Below are 21,533 nucleotides of genomic sequence, written 5' to 3'. Positions count from 1 at the left end.
TTTGATGGAGGAAATTGGGAGAGGTTGATTCTGCTAGTGGTGGGATGGTATCTAACAGGCACAGATTTAAGACAAATGAGGAAAGATAAAAAGGAGTGGGAAATTAGGAGAAATTGTTTGTAACAAGTTGGAATGCCCTACTGAAAGTTTATGGAAGATCATTCAAATTAACTTTTAAACAAGAATATTGATGATAAGTTGCCAAAGCCTTTCATTTTGCTTTCATCAGGACAAACACAAGAGTGCCAAATTTCAAACAGTCACAACACTTCCTAGTGCAAAGGTCTGGATTGATAATAATCAGTGTCTACTTACCCATCAATCAGCACCCTCTTGCATTTTCATCTGTACTACCAAGTCACTGTTTGTAAAATGAATTGGATACATATCTGAAAAGGAAAATTTTCAGGGCTGTGGAGGAAGACTAAGAGAGTGGGACTAATTCTTCATGGAGCGTAATGGCCTCATTCAGTGTTATAAGTTTCTATGGTTCATCAATGGGCAGTGAAACTGGCAGAAGTCAAGTAGTGAGAGTTTTAGCAGTCACTTCACTTGCACAGTCAGTTAGAGGAGCCCAGCCATGGATGAATTCAGAGTTAAAATATTGTTATAAATACCTAGTTTATTGTTCACAGTAATACTCTAGAGGCATTTTTTACTTCTGGGCAGATTAGAGTTTAACTAGAAAATGGGATAAATACAACTAATGCAACTTGAAGGTTGGCACCATATTAATTTAAGGCATTAAAAGCTAGAAAGTTAAGATCCTAAAACAACAGTGGAGATTATTTAGCTAGCGAATTGGCGACAAGGGAGCTATTTTCCCATCCTGCCCAGAACGGGAATTGTAGTGAGCGAGGGCAGCCCATGCATAAGTCCGTTGATGGTTTTAGGGCAAGCATTGCCAGAAAATCCCACCCGAGGTGCCTATACTGCTTGGAGAGAAAAGCAGCTGGGAGGGTTATTTTGTTTTGGGAGTTAAACCTACAATTAATTTAAAAATCAGTGAGATGTGGAAGGCTAGGTTTTCATAAAGATGGATGGAGCTTAAGGAAGTCCTAGGATTTCAATTTATCTATGTGTTTGCTCAGGAAGTAGGCACTGGGAGGCATGCAGTTATTGAGGCAGTCTAAGTTGGAGCAACTTTGAGGAAATTCAAAGGCTTGATCTTCAGAAGTGAAAAATTTGAGTCCTTTGTGAGGCAGAGTGTCAAGAAGTTTGGTTGACTCCTCAGTGTTTACCAACATCTGGTTGGGTTCTTAAGATATCCATAGGACTGTTGTGGTTATAATTCCTATTTGTTGTACAGTGTGCTGTATTGGACTACTGTTTGCCTGCTAATTTAAATGTACATCATATTAACTTTGAGTGTTCAAATACAAGATAGATATTGTAAATTGTTTTCTCTTTTTGACTTCATATGGTCAAGTTTATTTTTGTTTGTTCAAAACCTGTGGTATTTTGAGGCTTCTCTTCGCTAGTGTCTTCAATTGTAAACCTGTTGACAAAGCGTTACTGTTCCCTAAAGTGTTTATACCAAAAACCTGGATCTGGTGAAGGATCATAATAATATCTAAACAGATAGAAGAAAGTGACACAGTGACCTTGTTCTTTTGCTTCCATCCAGAAATGTAGAGGGAGACACTGAGGAAAACTTCCACAGGTCAAGTCTGAAGCACAGAAGGCAATCACCATCTAGTGGTAGGATGGAGTATTCCAGTCAGGCCTATTTAAGCCACAAACTGAAATTCTAGGGGTGATTTCTGAAACATGCACTATCTCACTACAAATATTTGCAACATCTGGAGTGCACAGACTGTGATTTTTCGCTATGCTTTGTAAACAGACTAATATTATAACCAGACTAAGATTCAGAAGCTTGGAAATAGCACTCCTGCTTTTAACTTTGAATCCCAAAACGAACTCAGCAGGAAAATAAGCTAGCATCTAGCAGTATTTTCACAACACTGCAAACAACTATTCCATGTTTTATGTGCAATTCTTCTACATCACCATTTTGTGGCATACAATCATGCTTCTAATACCAGGCATGATTTCACAAGCTCCCAATTTCGATATTAGCACAAGCATCAAAACTATATTGTCCATCATTACTGAGCCACCAGATTGCCCTGGAGTCTTACAATGAAAATTTAATCTCCCTGAGAGAAAAGCTCACATTACCCACTTCTTGCTTGAGTTGCATTCAAAAGAAACAGGTGCAATGGGTCAAGAATATGTGCCCCTGTCATGTGCATTTGACCAGTAAACAACACAGCAGATAGAGAAGGGTTTCCTCATATTTCCTCATGACACTCGCATATTTCCTGGAAGACGCTCGCATGGAAGGTAGAAGAAACATTACAAAGACACACTCAAGGCCTCCCTGAAGTCACTTGACATAGACATGACAACCTGGGAAACGCTGGCACAAAACTGCCCTACCTGGCGCTGCCTCATTCACAAAGGCTGTCAAGCTTAAGAAGCAAGGTGTATTGCTGAAGCACAACTTAAGCGCGAGCTATGAAAGTCCACAGCCACCAGCGCAACAACTATAGCGCCTACACAAGTCTGTCCGATATGTGCCAGAACATTCCTGATCAGTCATGTTTGGACACATCGCATCCAGCCTCAAAATAAGTAATAGTGTCAAGGTCCTCATCGACGACGATGGACGAACAACAACATGTCTGCATCGTTGACCAACTGTTAAGAGGTTTGATTCGTCATAACTCCAATAATGAGTTCATGCTGGCTAGGGTGAGCAGTTAAATGATGAAATCAACTAGAATGTGGGCCAGCTAGAATCAGCAATTCGAACAACATCCCTTCAGCCTGATTGTCCACAGGAAATGCAATGGCTGATCAATTAATAAGTTATGTGTTGGAATTTAGGGTACCACTTACATAAGAGTAACGTAAATCTTTCTATTATAGGATCAAAATCACTGAAAACAGGTGTCAATAATCGGATCATCCATGCATAGATTATACTCCATTCCTATATTTATACAGGTTATTGAATCCTTGTATTTATGTTTGTAGAAGTCATAGGCTTAGAAGGTGCTCTGAAAGAAGCCATGATATGTTGCTGTAGTGCATCTTGGCATGTATTGCTACCACTGTGAGGTGAAGGGAGTGAATGCTTCAATGGATGGGGAGTCACCCTGGATAGTGTCGAGCAAGTGACATAGATTCCATCACACTCCTTGTGCCTTGTGGACAGGTTTTGAGGAGTCAGAAGCTGAGTTATGCACAACAGAATTCTTAGCTTCTGATAAGCTTCTGATATTTATATGACTGGTGGAGATAAGTTTCTGGCCAGTAGTGACTCCTAGTATGTTGATGATGGGAATGGCATTGATTGTTCAGTGGAGTGAGATTCACTCTTGTTGGAGATAGTCATGGCTTAGCACTTGTGTGGCAAGAATGTTACTTTTCACTTGTCAGCCTTAGCTTGACTCTGCCTTGTTACGTGTGGATAGGGGCAGCTCCACTACCTGAGGAATTACAAATGGAACCATTTGAGAGTAGGCTGTTGGGGAACTGATTGGCCTGCCATAGAAATTGATAAACACCCACAGCCATTCTGCCTTTTGTGGACAAGATGTACCTAGATAATTATTCATATTGTTGGGTGGATGCCAATGCTATACTGGGACAGCTTGGCTAGGGATACAGCTAGTTGTGGAGCAGAAATCTTCATGGTTACAGCAGGGATACTGTCAAAGAAAACAAAGAACAGTGTAGCACAGGAATAGGCCCTTCGCCCCTCCAAGCCTGCACCGATCACACTGTCCTGTCTAGACCAACCGCTTGTATCCCTCTATTCCCCGACTGTTCATGTGTCTATCCAGGTAAGTCTTAAATGTCACTAATGTGTCTGCTTCAACCACCTCACTTGGCAGTGCATTCCAGGCCACCACCACTCGCTGTGTAAAAAATAAAAATAAAAAAAGTCCCCTGCACATCTCTACAGAACCTTTTCCCCTTTACCTTGTGCCCCCTTGTAATTGTCATTTTTGCCCTGGGAAAAAACTTCCAACTGTTCACCCTATCTATACCCCTCATATTTTTATAAACTTCTATCAGTCTTTGTCTTTCCAGGGAGAACAATCCTAGTTTATTCAATCTCACCTCATACTAATACCCTTTATACCAGGCAACATCCTGGTAAATCCTTTCTGTACTCTCTCCAAAACCTCCACATCCTTCTGGTAGTGCGGTGACCGGAATTGGACACAATATTCAAAATGTGACCTAACCAACATTTTATATAACTATAACATCATTTGCCAACTTTTATACTTGTTGCCACGTTAAATGAAGGCAAGCATGCCATATGCCTTCTTCACTATCTTTTTTACCTGCGTTGTTACTTTTAAGGATCTGTGGACCTGCACGCCCAGATCTCTGTGTCTATGCTGCTGATAGTTCTGTTATTTGTTTTATAGCTCCCACCTGAATTGGATCTACCAAAATGCATCGCCTCACATTTGTCCGGATTAAATTCCATTTGCCATTTCTCCGCCCCATTTTCCAGCCTATCCATATCCTGCTATATTCTCTGACAATCTTCATCACTGTCTGCAACTCCAGCAATCTTAGTATCATCTGCAAACTTGCTAATCAGTCCAGCTAAGTTTTCTTCCAAGTCATTTTAATATATTACAAACTGCAGAGGTCCCAGCACTGATCCCAGCGGAACACCAGTAATTACAGACCTCTACTCAGTAAAACACTCTTCCACCGCTACCCTCTGTCTTGTATGACCAAGTCAGCTCTGAATCCAGCTAGCTAGTTCACCCTGATCCCATGTGATTTAACCTTTTGCACCAGCCTGCCATGAGGAACCTTGTCAAATGTTTTACTGAAATCCATGTAGACAACATCCATAGCCCTTCCCTCATCAATCATTTTTGTCACCTCCTCAAAAAAACAATTAAATTAGGGAGACATGACCCTCCTCATACAGAACCATGCTGTCTGTCGCTAATAAGACCATTCAGTTCCAAATGTGTATAGATCCTATCTCTAAAAATCTTCTCCAACAATTTAATTATCACTGATTTCAGGCTCGCTGGCCTATAATTACCTGGGTTGTCCTTGCTACCCTTCTTAAATAATGGGACAATATTGGCTATCCTGCAATCCATTGGCACAAAAGTAAAATGGGTAAGAGGGCCATTCCATGGCTTACAAAGGAAATTAGAGAGAGTATCTGATCTAAGGAAGAAGCATACAGATTGGCCAAGAAAAATAATAGATCTGAGGATTGGGAACAGTTTAGAATTCAGCAAAGAAGGACCAAGGGATTGATTAAGAAGGAAAAACTACAGTACGAAAGTAAGCTTGCAAGGAACGTAGAGAGTGACACTAAGAGTTTCTATGGATACATGAAGAGAAAGAGGTTGAAGACAAATGTATGTCCTCTACAGACAGAAATGAAGGAATGCATAATAGGGGACAAAGAAAGGACTGAGCAACTGAATACATACTTTAGTTCTGTCTGCAAAACAGGACACAAATCAAACGCCAAAAATGTTGGAGAATGCAAGATTTAGTGAGAGTGAAGAACTGAGAGAGATCAATATTAGTCGAGAAATGGTGCTGGGAAAAATTAGAATTGAAGGCAGATAAATCCCCAGAGTTTGATAAGCTACATCCCAGAGTACTTAATGAAGTGGCTCTAGAAATAGTGGATGCAATGATGGTCATCTTCCAGGATTCTATAGACTCTGGAACAGTCCCTGCAGATCGGAGGGTAGCGAATATCATTCTAATAATCAAAAAGGGAGGTAGGGAGAAAATGGGGAATTATAGGCTAGTAAGCTTAATATCAGTAATGGGGAAAATTCTCAAATCCATTATCAAGGACTTTATAGCAGAGCATTTAAAAAACTGTGGCAGGATCAGACAGAGTCAGCATGGATTTATGAAGGGGAAATCATGCTTGACATTCTTTGAATGTGGAATTCTTTGAAGATGTAACTAGTGGAGTTAACAAGGGGAAGCCAGTCGATGTGGTACATTATAGACACCTGGGTGTCCTTTTGCAATTAGATTTTTCAAGTTTGCTGACGACATCATAGTGGGTCGGATCTCAAACAATGACAAGACAGAATACAGGAATGAGATAGAGTATCTAGTGAACCGTTGTGGGCAATAATAATCTCTCCCTCAATGTCAACAAAACGAAAGAGATTGTCATCGATTTCAGGAAGCATTAAGGAAAACATGCCCCTGTCTACATCAATGGGGATGAAATAGAAAGGGTCGAGAGCTTCAAGTTTTTATCTGTCCAGATCACCAATGACTTGTCCTGGTCCCTGCCATGCCGATACTATAGTTAAGAAAGTCCACAGCACCTCTACTTTCTCAGAAGACTAAGGAAATCTGGCATGTCAGCTATGACTCTCTCCAACTTTTACAGATGCACTATAGAAAGCATTCTTTCTGGTTGTATCACAGCTTGGTATGGCTCCTGCTCAGCCCAAGACCACAAGGAACTACAAAAGGTCGTGAATGTAACCCAATCCATCATGCAAACCAGCCTCCCATCCATTGACTCTGTCTACACTTACTGCTGCCTCGGCAAAGCAGCCAACATAATTAAGGACGCCACGCATCCCAGACATTCTCTCTTCCACCTTCTTCCGTCGGGAAAAAAATGCAAAAGTCTGAGGTCACGTACCAACTGACTGAAGAACAGCTTCTTCCTTGCTGCTGTCAGACTTTTGAATGGATTTTCCTTGCATTAAGTTGATCTTTTGCTACACCCTAACTATGACTGTAACACTACATTCTGCACTCTCTCGTTTTCTTCTCTAACAATGGTATGCTTTGTCTGTCTAGCGCACAAGAAACAATACTTTTCACTGCAAGTTAATACATGTGACATTAATACATCAAATCAAGTATTTGGACTTCCAGAAAGCATTTGACAAAGTCCCACACAAGAGATTATCATGCAAGATTAAAGCGCATGGGATTGGGGAAAGCGTACTAAGGGATAGAAAACTGGTTGGCAAAGAGGAGATAAATAATAGGAATTACTGTCAGATTGATAGGCAGTAACTAGTGGAGTGCCACAGGGATCAGGGCGGGATCCCCAGCTATTCACAATATATATTAATGATTTGGATGAAGGAACAAAATGTAACATCTCAAGGTTTGCAGATGATACTAAGTTAGGTGGGAGGGTGAACTGTGATAAGGATGCAGAGATCCTTCAGAATGACCTGGACAGGTTGAGTGAGTGAGCAAATCAATGGCAGGTGCAGTATAATTTGGATAAATATGAGATGATTCACTTTGGAAGCAAAAACAAGCAGACAGATTTTTACCTGAATGGCTGTAAACAGGGAGAGGGGACTGTGCAATGGGACCTGGGTGTTCTTGTGCATGAAAGTAAGTATGCTGGTGCAGCAGGTGATAAAGAAGGCAAATAGCATGTTGGCCTTCATTGCAAGAGGTTTTGACTACAAGAGCAGTGATGTGTTGTTGCAAATATACAGGGCCTTGGTGAGGCCAAACCCAGAATATTGTGTGCAGTTTTGGCCTTTTTTGAGGAAGGATGTTCTTGTTCTCGGGAGAGTGCAGCAAAGGTTTATCAGACTGATTCCAGGAATGCAGGACTGATATATGAGGAGAGATTGACTAGGTTAGGATTCTTTTTGCTGGAGTTCAGACAAATGAGGAGGGGGATCTCAGAGAGACTTATGAAATTCTAACACGACTAGACAGGGTAGATGCAGGGAGGGTGTTCCAAACCAGGGATCACAGTCTGAGGATTTGGGGTAGACCATTTAGGACAGAGATGAGAAGACATTTCTTCACCCAAAGAGTAATGAGCCTGTGGAATTCATTACCACAGCAAGTAGCTGATGCAAAATATTGAATATATTCAAGAAGTGGCAAGATATAGCACTTGGGGCGAATGGAATCACAGGCAATGGGGAAAAAGCAGGATTAGGCTATTGAGTTGGACGATCAGCCATGAACGTAATAAATAACAGAGCAGACACTAAAGGGCCAAATGACCTCCTCCTGCTCCTATCTCCTATGTTTCTATGTATCATCTGGGACCTCACCTGTGGCCAACGAGGAAACAAAGATTTCTGTTAGAGGCTCAGCAATTTCCACACTTGTCTCCCTCAGTAATCTAGGGTAGATGCCATCTGGCCCTGGGGATTTGTCTACATTAATGCTTTTGATACATCTAATACTTCCTCCCTCATAATGATGACTCGTCCTAAAGAGTTTACACATCACTAGTTTTTGCCGAATGCGGCATGTTTAGACACTCCTTAATATAAGGTGGAACAAATTGAATTGGCTGAAGGCTGGCACCTGTGATAGTGGACCTGGCCTTCTAAAATCTCTTTGCACTTTGTTGACAGTTCCTCTTTAATGTTACAGGGTGAAACTAACCGAATCATTGCATCCCACACAATGAATAGGAACTCTACCAGATCTCATTGCATCTTCACAGTGTATGTTGAGGTAAGCTCAGTTTTGATTCTTTTTATTTGTTGTCCTCTGAGCTATTCCTTTAAACTGGAATAGATTTGTTACTTACAGACTGATCTCCCAGGTTACCTGAACAGATTCTACATTTGACAAAGGGTCATCTGGACTCAAACCATCAGTTCTTTTCTCTCCTTACAGATGCTGCCAGACCTGCTGAGATTTTTCCAGCATTTTCTCTTTGGGTTTCAGATTCTACATTTATTTAACTTATATTAATTTTGTAGCATGAGCTAACAGCATAAATGCAGAAATTAGTGTTGTGTGATATTACATTTTGTGTTGTAAAGTAAACTGTGTTCACAGAAGTTTTATAAATAATGGCTGAAATGCTAATAAATTAGGATTTATGCGTTGGATAAATAATGGAAAAAATGGTTAACCTGTCTTAGAAACTGATAAACACCCCACAGCCGTTGCGTTGTAATTGTCTCGTACTGCCTTGTCCGAACTGTAAGGCCCCTCCAAGTGGCTCCCCGAAAAATTGTTGAAAATACCAGTAGGACATGGAAGTGAGCTGAAGATTTCTCCAGGGGACTGCTCCTTAAATTTCTCTCCCATATTTGCTGCTGACAGGTTGATAGGCTCAATTGTTCACCACCCTTTCCTTTGAAAAGATTGGAGATGCATTGTCAAAAGACAGGGGATTTTTGCCCCCATTTTCAGCAGGTGGGGATGGCAGAGAGGATGGAGAATCGAGAGGGAGTCCCAAAATGGCTGTAATGCCAGAGTGATTTCCCCACTCAGTTGTACCAACCCCCCACAACTCCCCCATCACCTCCCCCCAGTAATGCAACAGGGTTCCCGCCATGCAGTGACAGGAACCCTATTTGGATATATTTTAGTATCGTTATCTTGCCTTCCCAGTATAAAATCCCCCAATTTGGGAAGGTCCCCACTCCCCACCAGCACAATATAACATTGACTGTGTTCCCAATAGGTTTTTAAAAACTGGAAACTGATAATAGAACCCATCAGGGACACACAGGGTCAACACATCTCCTGGCGGGGAAAGGGTCATGCTCAGTCAGTATGCTGGCACAGACCCCCTGCACCTGCCCAGAGCAGTACCAGTAGGCCGTGCCGGGACTGGGGGAGGCGGGGTGTTGGGTTTCCATTGGGGAGACTTGGAGCGGAGGGGGAAGCATTCCCTGTCCGGGGAGGAGAAGGCAGTTGTTCCATGTTGTTTTTAATTTTTTTTATGTCCGGGTGCCATGAGCCTAGATTGATTGCTTGCAGGGCAGGCTTATTCAGAATATGACTTGCCAGCATCTCGTCATGAGATCTGCCTCCTGGATTATTCTTTAAATTGTTCAAAATTTCAGCAGGAAAAGCCGATAGTGCAGCTAGCAGGTTACATACTGCTTTTCCTGCCTCTTCTGACACCTTGACAAAAAAGAGAAAATTCCGTCCCTGTTATGAAGCCCTTCATTCTGTGTGTTCTGAGTGTCCCTGTGAACTTTATAACTTTTTGAAGTAGAGCGTATTTCAATGCTGATACTATCGTTTTTGCCTCGTGACAAGGATGGGGGACCTGTTGCAAGTGTTTTGATATGTTCCTCAGTGGTTCACAGGTCAGAGATGAGCATCCAATTTTAGTCAGTCATTTTCTAGTCGATCATAAGAACATAAGAAATAGGAGCAGGAGTAGGCCAACTAGCCCTTCGAGCCTGCCCCACCATTCAGTAAGATCATGGCTGATCTGTCGTGGCTCAGTTCCACATTCCCGCCCTCTCCCCATAACCCTTAATCCCCTCTCTTATCAAAAACCCATCAACCCGCGTCTTAAAAATATTTAGCGAGGTAGCCTCCACCACTTCAACGGGCAGAGAATTCCAGAGATTCACCACCCTTTGAGTGAAGAAGTTCCTCCTCAACTCCGTTCTAAACCGCCCCCCCTTTATCTTGAGGCTGTGCCCCCTAGTCCTACTATCCTTTCTGAGCAGGAAGAGTCTCTCCACCTCTATCCTATCCATCCCATTCGTCATCTTATATGTCTCAATGAGATCTCCCCTCATTCTTCTAAACTCTAACGAGTACAAGCCTAATTTATTCAGCCTCTCCTCATAGCTCAACCCCCTCAACTCCGGCATCATCCTAGTAAACCTCCTCTGCACTCCCTCCAAGGCCAAAATATCCTTGCGTAAGTACGGCGCCCAAAACTGCACACAGTACTCCAGCTGCAGCCTCACCAACGCCCTATACAGCCGCAGCAAGACCTCCCTATTTTTATATTCAATCCCCCTCGCGATGAAGGCCAGCATCCCATTCGCCTTCCTGACCACCTGCTGCACCTGCAAGCTGGGTTTTTGCGACTCATGCACAAGGACCCCAAGGTCCCTCTGCACCGTCACCTGCTGCAGTTTTTCTCCATGCAAGTAATAATCCTTCCTACCATTATTCCTACCAAAGTGGACCACCTCGCACTTGCCAACATTAAATTCCATTTGCCATTTCCTGGCCCATTCGCCCAGCCTATCTAGATCCTTCTGTAGACTCTCCACACCCTCCGCACAATTTGCCTTTCCACCAATCTTGGTGTCATCAGCAAATTTCGACACCCTACACTCGGTTCCCTCCTCCAGATCATCTATATAAATGGTAAATAGCTGAGGCCCCAGCACCGACCCCTGGGGCACTCCACTAGTCACCATCCGCCAATCCGAATAGCACCCATTGACCCCCACTCTCTGCCTCCTATTTGACAGCCAGTCCCCTATCCACGCTAACACCCTACCCCCAATTCCATCCTTCGTAATCCAAAGACAATTGAGGAGACAGGGAGTTAAAAATAGTGTCCCGAAGATGAAAACATATAAAGGTACTGGAGGAAGCCCCAGGAAGTGTCCTAGAGGCAAGGACCAAGGGATGGGGAGAGGGAGAGGTCCCAAGAAGATTCCCAGGTAAAGCATGTTGACAAGGGACAGCAACAAATCCCAGTTAAGAAAAAGAAAGGAGCCAAAAAACAGGGAGAGATCCCAACTGAAGATAGCATCTAGTGAGTGCTTAGATATCTGCCAGAAGAGAACTGTTGGAAACTGAGTTAACTCAAGCAAGAAGAGTGGGTGGCGTGACAGTGGTAAATCCCCACTGGGTTCGCTTTTGTGTCTGTAACAGTTGCTGGGATAAAAGGAATAGTGTGAGTTTGAATAATTCTCTGGCATCTGTACTGAAATCTTTTTAAACTTTTTGTCTAGTATAATATAGCTTTTTTTAATTTAATAAATGTTTTATTCTTTTGTTAGAAGTTCATTAGCAGACTACTGCGAATATGTGTGACAACTGCCTTTCGCATTTAAAAAGTCATGATCTATCAAAACAGTTACCACTCTAGGATCTGTCTTATCTATTATTTATTTATTTATTGTTAGTGTCACAAGTAGGCTTACATTAACATTGCAATGAAGTTACTGTGAAAATCCCCTCGTCGTCACACTCTGGTGCCTGAAGGAGAATTTAGCATGGCCAATGCACCTAACTAGCACATCTTTCAGACTGTGGGAGGAAATCAGAGCACCCGGAGGAAACCCACGCAGACACAGGGAGAACAAACAAGCTCGACACACAGCAACCCAAGCCAGGAATCAAACCCGGGTCCCTGGCACTTGAGGCAGCAGTGCTAACCACTGTGACACCATGCCGCCCCATCAGCAAACATCATAACAACATGAATATTCAGTTCAGGTCATAAGAATACTTTAGTTATGCCGTCATGTAAGTAGATATAGACAGTGTGAGTCTAGGGTAAGGGATCATTTAGTGATTGTCACTGGCATCTGCTATCATGGGAGCTGATGATTAGTTTAATGTGTTCTTACCTATTCAAAACATGAACCTTTCTCTTTCAGTTAGTATAGTTATAGAAACCGTACAGTGCAGATGGAGACCATTCAGCCCATTGAGCCTGCACTGACAACATTGATTGACCTACTGACCATTTCCAGCAATTTCTGTTCTTAAGAGAAATCTCATTATATAGATATCCTTTCATTCTTCTCCTTTGTTGCAGACTCGATGGAAGGCCGATTCAGAAGTCAAGTACTTGGCTTCAAAGCTCAACATGGTGGATCTTGCAGGTTCTGAGCGCTTGGCAAAGACAGGAGTGAGTGATAATCAAAATGCTTCATTCCATTTAGTAATTCTCCTATATTATAGAAAGAAAAATAATGATTATTACTGCAGAGCCCAAGCTTCTGGTCATGATAAAACATTAATTGAGAGTTAAACTGTTGTGATTGTTGCTGTTACATGCTTACCATCAGAAAGTAGTTCTTCAGCTGATGGAGCTAAGTAATGTTCGATTGATCACGAGCTATTTGAAAATGGTTCATCTTCAAGTACTGGTACTCTATTAAAATTATTTATGGAATCAGATTCCATTACTTTTTCAGACATTCCACATCCCAACAACACTATGTGAAACAATTTTAGTTTTCCCTGCAGATGTTTTGCCAGTAATTCTAAATGTATGACCTCCAGTTATTGCCCCACCTACAGGAGGGAATAATTTTCTCAACCTGCCAAAATCTCTCATCATTTTGGAAACTCTGATGATGAAAATCCAAGGGGAATAGGCCTAACTTTCTGCACCTTTCTAAGCAACAATCACTTTTTGTTGCAGAGTCATTCCCAGAAATATCTCCAACACTCCAACTGAGGTTAACTATTATGACATTCAAGCATCATTGCTTTGATTTATATCCTATTTCTCTACTTTTAAACTTAAGTAAGTCATATGTTTTTTAAACATCTTGTCAACTTGCCCTGCCACTTTTAAGGATCTCTGAAAATGTATCAAATTCTTCTATATTGAATGTCCTCCGCCATGTTTTTGTCCTTCCTTTTCGTCATCTGAAGCCTATAACTGTCTTCATCACTATCTATGCTACCTTGTCAAATTTTAACTTAAACTGTTGTTCCCTACATTCAAATCTAGATTATTTATAAAAATTAAATGTGAATATATTCAAGGCCAAATCACCAGTATATATAAAGAACAAAAGCAAATCCAGTATTATCCTCTGGTATAGACACTTCCATCCCTTCTCCAATCTGATCATCCATTGTCTGTGATTATGTTTTCTGTCTGTCAACTCCTTTCTGTCTATGCTGCTACATTTTATCTTATTGGTTCTTGATGGTTGAACTCAAAACCTCCAACTCAAAGGCAAGAAAGTCGCCACTGAGGCAAAACAGGCACTTGTGCGCAAACAAGTAAACATGCTTAACTTCCATAGTGCTGATAAATCATGGACAAATTACAAACAAGAATTTGCAAAACCCTAACATCCTTTGTGCTCTTTCAGTCTGGAGGGCAGGTGATGCGGGAGGCTATGTACATCAACAAGTCACTCTCCTTCCTTGAGCAGACCATTATTGCTCTTGCTGATCCCAAGAGAGGGCACATTCCGTTCAGACAGAGCAAGCTCACACATGCGTTGAAGGACTCTTTGGGTAAGTGCATAGAATAAAAGGAGAGCGCATAGAAGAAGAATTAGAGAATAAAGAAGAGAAATAAGAGGATGAAACAAAGAAAGATTTATGCCAACACAGTGGCTAAGTTACTGGGCTGCTCTGCAGAGGGATGGACTTCTAATTCAGTGAATGCAAGTTATGATTCCATCATGCAGTTTTAAATTTGAATTAAGTTTTGTAAAATGATTTGGATATCTGATTGGAGTGTCATTAAAAACTCAACTGATGTATTATAGTCCTTTTAGGGAAGGAAATCTGCTGTCCATACATGATCTGGCTTATAGACAGATGCGGGTGACTGCTCTATGTAGAATACCATTGCAAAGAAGGTGGTTCACTGCCACTTTGTAGGGGGCAAGTATGATTTAGCAATGTGTGGGCCTCACCTCCATGCCCTCATTCTGAATGTGAATTAAAAATTGTTAGACCTGAATGTAGCTCTGCCATTACTATAGTGGTGTCAATGGTAGCCATGATGTGGAAATGCTGGCTTTGGACTGGGGTAAACACAGTAAGAAGTCTCACAACACCAAGTTAAAGTCCAACAGGTTTATTTGGGTTGAGTTTGTATCTTTATAGGCCCTGTTTGTGAACAGAACTCCCACTCACCTGATGAAGAGGCAGCACTCTGAAAGCTAGTGGCTTGTGCTACCAGATAAACCTGTTGGACTTTACCCTGGTGTTAGAGACTTCTTACTGTGATTGCTATAGTGGATCAGAGAAAGTTGGTCGGAGAGACATACTGCCCCTTTGCATGCAAACAGTGAGTGCCAAGCTGCAGAACTGCTGAATTTTCCTGGTGGCATTAACAATTCTGTCACCCAGAGGGTTAGAGTGTCGTGAAATGTTACCAGACAAGATCACTGAAGCAAACAAAAGGAATAAGTTGAAGAGGCAATTATTTATGAGGTTAAGAGACCTGGGTATGGGAGGAAGATTTTCTCTGAATATCATGTGAGTTGGGAAAAATGTTACACAGAGCATCCCTACGAAATAATTACATGCAGCTGAGAGAGGAAATCTGAATTCCACATTCCAGCTCTTAGTCCCTAGTCTTGTAAGCCATAGCACTTCTCATGCATCTTAAATGTTGAGGACCTCTGCTCCTAACACCTTTTCGGGCAGTGAGTTCCAGATTCCAACATCCATCCTGTGTGAAAACATTTCCCCTTGAATCTCATCTCTTCCACTTCTCCCTGTGTTGTTTGTTATTTAGAAACATGACGTGATCTTTACTGTATTAGCCAATGTTCATTCACTCCCAGTGACCATTATAACATAAGAGTTGCTGAATTGGGTATCAGAAACAAATCAATACTGTCCCAATTATGGGGAAAGAGTTGCCCTCACCACTATGTCTAATGATACACATGTATTATAATTAATGTAAAAGTGCAAATAATTTTGATGTCATGACAATAATTCTCCTCTGTTAACTTAAGGTAGCAGAAATAGTATTCAACAGCACAGTGGATAAACAATAAGAAATATTACAGATAGGAAAAGACCACTCTATCAGTCATTCCTTCTCAACGTAACAAGTCATCTTACTGTATCCCTTGATCACTTTTCTTTTCAAACCTAACCCATTTATACCATCCATTTCCATGCTTTATCTGGTGAGTTTTTTTGTCGTCCTTTAAGTGAAAATAAATTTATTTTCTTATTCCTGATTGCCAAACGGTTAATTGCATACTTGAGGCTGGATTTTTCCAGCCCTCTGGGGAAGCACTGCAGGCGGGTGGGAGGTGAGGCCTTCCTCCTTGGGTATTTTGTGGTCCATGGAGGGGCCCTCAACAACCATGGCCACCCTCAAGCAACCTCTTCCGACCACTGACCTGATTGGAATGGGGGCTTGCTTCCCACCTCATCTCTAGCAGGTGTAGTCCCATCTGTGGCTATTGCCCCCAGTGGAGGACTGCTGGTCCTCCAATTGGCTGGCAGCTCCTGTGAACAGATGGCCAAACTTTAAAGGAACAGGAGGGCTGACAGCAATGAATTAGCAGTGTTACCAATGGTTGAGACAGTGTCGCTGATTGAATTCTGTCCTTAGTGTGTAAACCTTTTGGCATAATTTGCTGATCAACTTTACAAATTCATGTTTCAGTTTTTTAAAGTGTTGTGTTTAAAGCTGACACCTTGCTGTCAACTCTGTTTAGGTGGGACCTGCAACACCGTCTTAGTGGCAAATATTTACGGAGAGGCTTCTCAAATTGAGGAAACGGTAAGAGTCATAGAGAGACATGGAATCTGTGTTTGTCCCTGAAGGTACTGATTGGCTTAAGTGTTTTTTTTTTAATTTGTGGAATCTGGGTTAGCGAAGCCAATGTTTATTCTAATGTCTGGTTATCCTTGTATAAGGTTTTGAAGATGCTTAAGTTCCATAGCCACTTATTCAGTTTTAATTTGTTCTTTTGACACTTTGGCCATTCAGACAATAGGAGACAATTTAACAATGTAACTCAGAAAGCATTAATTAAGCAATAAAAATTATACTTGACAAAGTTAGGCAGCAGCTTCACTGACTTAACATGGATCTTGCTTCCTGATTTATCCATAGTCTTCTCTTTCTCTCTCTGTATCTCAAGTGTTGTGTTGTTCTGCTCCAGCAATAACACAGTATTCAATTCAGTTTTCAAATTCAATGCTTTTGATAGTTCAAAACTAATGCTCTTTAACTCTTTTGTAATTAAACTCGTGCATGAACATAGAACATAGAACACTACAGCACAAACAGGCCCTTCGGCCCACGAGTTGCGCCGATCACATCAACACCTATCTATAACCCCCAATCCCATAAAACCCCATATACTCATCCAGAAGTCTTTTAAAAGACCCCAGCGAGTTCGCCTCTACCACCACTGACGGCAGCCGATTCCATTCACTCACCACCCTCTGAGTGAAAAACTTACCCCTAACATCACTTCTGTACTTTCCTCCCCGCACCTTAAACCTGTGTCCTCTCGTAGCAACCATTTCAACCCGGGGAAATAGCCTCTGAGAATCCACCCTATCTATTCCTCTCAACATTTTATAAACCTCTATCAGGTCTCCAGTTTTGGATTCTAATTAGCTTGAGTTTCTGATTGGTTTGGATGATGCATGATCAGTTGCTGATTGGTTTGGGTGGCATATGGTTAGTTTCTGATTCATTTAGGTGGTAGTTGATTATCTATTCATTATGCTTAGGACCGTCTCTCATTGTAGCTTCTCACTGAAGGTGTTGACATGATGATATTCTCACTGGATTAGTAATCCAGAGACCCAAGGTAATGCTCTTGGAATTTGGGTCGAATTCCACCAAAATGGACGGTGAAATTTGAATTCAATTTAAGAACTAAAATTAAAAGCCTGAACGATGGTCAGGAAACCATTGTTGCTTGTCGTAAAAACCCAATCATTTCACTAATGTCCTTTAGGGAAAAAAATCTGCCATCCTTATCTGGTCTAGTCTACATGTGACTCCAGATCCACTCACGCCCTACCACCTTGACATTGCCCCTGACACAGTTATGATGTCAAGTGGGCAGTGCCAGGGTGCCTGGTGGGCACTGCCAGGCTGGCACTGCTGCACGAGCACTACTCAACTCTGCCCCCAACCATCTGGGAGCTTCACTGGTCTCTGATGCTTCCGATGAGGTCATCACATCTGGTCTCCGCTGATAGAGGCCAACTGTGGTTCTCATCGACAAGGCGACTGATTGGCAGAGCATGCCATTAATACTTAAGTCAGCTTCATGCCCACCTTACTGGCAAAAACAGAGCTGATAAGATTGCTTGCGGCAAAAAACTGATTCACCCCCAGTGTGAATCAGATTTTTGGCTTTGCAAGCAATCTTACTGGCTCACTGCGTCGACTATCCATCAGCATCTTCTTTGGGCAACTAAACATGGGCAATAAGTGCTGGCCTTATCTGTGACACCTGTACTCTGAGAATATAAAAAAAACACACACTATTTGATATGCCTTCCATTGTGCAGAATTAATGCAGAAAAAAATGTTTCAATATTATTGAACTCCTCTCAAAGTCCATTTGGTAAACGCACTACCTAGCATGGAACTGAAAAGTACTGACTAACGAAGTGTCATGTATGAGTTCTGGTCTGTGTTGAATTGGGGCAGCAGAAAGTGGCCTCAATACGCTTGGTAGGAATGAGAAAGGAAATCAGGAAGGGATGGCAAGTATGGCAACTTTCGGGAACCTTGAATGATGAGAGATAGAATGAACCCAGTCAAAAAGGAAAAGGAAGCATTTGTCAAGGCTAGGAGGCTGAGAACGCAGAAAGCAAAAGTGGAATACAAGGAAAGTAGATAGAAACTTAAGCAAGGTGTCATGAGGGCTAATAGGGGTCACGAAAAGTCATTGCCCAGCAGCATTAGGGAAAATCCCAAGGCTTTTTATACATATATGAAGAGCAAGAGGGTTGGCCCACTCATGGACAAGGGAGAGAATCAATGCATGGAGTCAGAGGATATAGGCGAGATATTAAATGAATACTTTGCGTCAGTATTCACCAAAGAGAAGGATTTGGTGGATGATGAGTTTGGGGAAGGGTGTGTAGATACCTTGGATCATGTTCAGATCAAAAAGGAGGAGGTTTTGGGGTCTTGAAAAACATGAAGGTTCAAGTCCCCAGGGCCTGATGGGATAGACCCTAGAATACTGAGAGAGGCAAGGGAGGAAATTGTTGGGGCCTTGATAGAAATCTTTGTATCCTCAGGGGCTACAGGGGAGATCCCAGAGGATTAGAGAATAGCCAATGTTGTTCCTTTGTTTAAGAAGGGTAGCAAGGATAATCCATGTAATTACAGTCCACTGAGCCTTATGTCAGTGATTGGGAAATTATTGGAGAGGATTCTTTGAAACAGAATTTACTCTCACTTGGAAATAAATGGAAGTATTAATGAGAGGCAACATGGTTTTGTGAAGGGAAGGTTGTGTCTCACTAACTTGATTGAGTTATTTGAAGAAGTGATGAAAATGATTGTTGATGATAGGGCAATGAATGTTGTCAACTTTGACTTCAGTAAGGCCTTTGAGCTTGCTTGTTAATAAAGGTGACTTAAGAAAGCTACCGGGGGAGGCCTGTAAAACTGAGTCAACATCTTGAAGGGGATATGGAAGAAATGAAAGGAAATAAACTCCTTTACCTAATCACAATATTTTTTTTTCTCATTTTTTAGCTGTCCACACTCAGATTTGCTTCAAGGATGATGTCTATACCAGCTCAGCCAGCCCCTCATGTATACAGTGACCCAAAGGTGAGTGTATATTTGGAGAATTTTCTGCTGTTTTATGAATGTTGCCATTTAGTGTGTAGCCTTCACTAATCTAGAGTGCATGTGGTGGGATCTTCATTTTCTGTCTCATATGAAGAACGATACCTCTGACAATATAGTAATCCCTTGGTACGTAGTTTGGCATCTTACTGGGGCAGCATGAGGGCACTGTGTTTAGCAGCACCAGGGATTCGGGTTTGATCCTCACCGTGGGTGACTTTGTGGCGATTGCACATTCTCCCTGTATCTACATGAGTTTCCCTGGACACTCCAGTTTCCTCCCACAGTCCAAAGATATGCAGGTTGGGTAGATTGGCCATGCTAAATTGTCCTCTAGCATCCAAAGATGTGTAGTTGAGGGGGATTAACAAGATAACTGTATGGGGTTACGGGGATAGGGCAGGAGGTGAGCCTGGACAAGATGCTCTGTCAGTGACTCTCTGCAGACTCGCTGAGCTGACTGGCCTCCTTCTGCATTGTAGGGATTCTATATTTGAACCATTATAGTATCAGCGACACAAGTTATATCCACTTCACATTTCTTACTTTTGTCCAAACATATAGACATTGACAAAAGAGATCACAGAATGAATAATTGTGGGAGGTTTGTGTTAGGGAATCAGAACATTCAGAGGAAACCCACACAGACATGGGGAGAATGTGCAAACTCCAGACAGACAGTCACCTGAGGCTAGAATAGAAGGTAGTTCTGTTGAGGCAGCAGTGTTAAACACTGTACCACTGTGTTGCGTAATTAACAAATAAATCTGGAAATATTCAGCTGGTCAGGCAGTAACTTGTGGAGAGAAACAAAGAAACATAGAAACTGGAAGCAGGAGTGGGCCATTCGGCCCTTCAATCCTGCTCTGCCATTTATTTTGATTATAGCTGATCATCGAATTCAACATCCTGATTCCCCCCTTCCTCACATATCCCTTGATCCCTTTAGCCCCAAGAGCTATATCTAATTTATTCTTGAAATCAGAAAATGTTTTGGCCTCAACTACATTCTGTGGTAGTGAATGTCGCACATCCATCACCCGCCGGGTGAAGATATTTCTCTTCACCTCAGTTCTAAAAGATTTACTCCTTATCCTCAAACAGGACTAGAGGGCACAGCCTCAAGATAAAGGGGGGGGGACAGTTTAGATCGGAGTTGAGGAGGAACTTCTTCACTCAAAGGGTGGTGAATCTCTGTAATTCTCTGCCCGTCGAAGTGGCGGAGGCCACCTCGCTAAATATATTTAAGTCACGGGTAGATAGGTTTTTGACAGACAAGGGAATTAAGGGTTATGGGGAGAAAGCGGGAAAGTGGAACTGATCCACTTCAGATCAGCCATGATCTTATTGAATGGTGGAGCAGGCTCAAAGGGCTTGATGGCCTACTCCTGCTCCTATTTCTTATGTTCTTATGTTCTCATTAACTATGATCCCTAGTTCTGGACTCCATTAGGAACATTCTTTGTGAATCTACCTTGTCTAACTCTGTTCGAATTTTATAAATTTCTATGTGATTCCACTCTCATTCTTCTAAATTTCAGTGAATGTAATCCTAACCAACTTAGTCCCTCCTCATATGACAGAACTGCCATCAGCCTGGTAAATCATCGTTGTACTCCCTTTATAGTAAGAACACCAAAACTGCACATAATACTCCAGGTGTGGCCTTACCAACACCCTATACAATTGCAGCAAAACACCTCTATCCTGATAATCAAATCCTCTCACTATGAAGGCCAACATTCCATTTGCCTTTACTGCCTGCTGTACCTGTGCGTTTACTTTCAGCAACTGATGCGTGAGGACCCCAAGGTCTTGTTTGGTATCCATCTCTCTCAATTTACACCCACTCCAGTAATAATCCGTCTTCCTATTATTGCTACCGAAGCAGATAACCTCACACATCCACATCATACTGCATTTGCCATGCATTTGCCCACTTACTCAGCCTGTCCAAACCACATTGAAGCATCTCTGTATGCTCTTCACAGCTCACCCTCCCATCCAACTTTGTATCATCTGCAAGCCTTGAGATAATACATTCAGTTTCCTCCTGCAAATCATTAATATATAATGTGAACAATTGGGGTCCTAGCACAGATGTCTGCGGAAACCCCTAGTCACCAACTGCCAATCAGAAAAAGATCCATTTTTGCTAACTCTTTGCTTCCTATTTGCCAACCAGCTTTCTATCCATTTCAAGACATTCCCTGTAATTGCATGTGCTTTAACTTTATATACTAGTCTG

At 42.0% G+C, this 21,533-nt stretch overlaps 1 protein-coding gene across 4 annotated transcripts in view; it reads left to right on the top strand.

Annotated features, from left to right (window-relative positions):
• kif9 (kinesin family member 9) overlaps positions 1-21,533 on the top strand; it is a 107,158-nt gene that overhangs the window by 21,586 nt on the left and 64,039 nt on the right. For all 4 annotated transcript variants that reach the window (XM_080194495.1, XM_080194493.1, XM_080194494.1 and 1 more), the window contains 5 exons: positions 8,422-8,505; positions 12,539-12,631; positions 13,836-13,983; positions 16,164-16,228; positions 19,190-19,267. In XM_080194495.1, the coding sequence (XP_080050621.1) occupies positions 8,422-8,505; positions 12,539-12,631; positions 13,836-13,983; positions 16,164-16,228; positions 19,190-19,267 (468 nt within the window). The remainder of the gene's footprint in view (positions 1-8,421; positions 8,506-12,538; positions 12,632-13,835; positions 13,984-16,163; positions 16,229-19,189; positions 19,268-21,533) is intronic.

The sequence above is a fragment of the Carcharhinus amblyrhynchos genome, chromosome 8 (assembly GCF_965287045.1).
Source record: "Carcharhinus amblyrhynchos chromosome 8, sCarAmb.v2.hapA, whole genome shotgun sequence".
NCBI classification, from domain to species: Eukaryota; Metazoa; Chordata; class Chondrichthyes; order Carcharhiniformes; family Carcharhinidae; genus Carcharhinus; species Carcharhinus amblyrhynchos.
The sequence above is the reverse complement of the archived record's forward strand: the minus strand, read 5'-3'. Positions and strand labels throughout refer to the sequence as shown.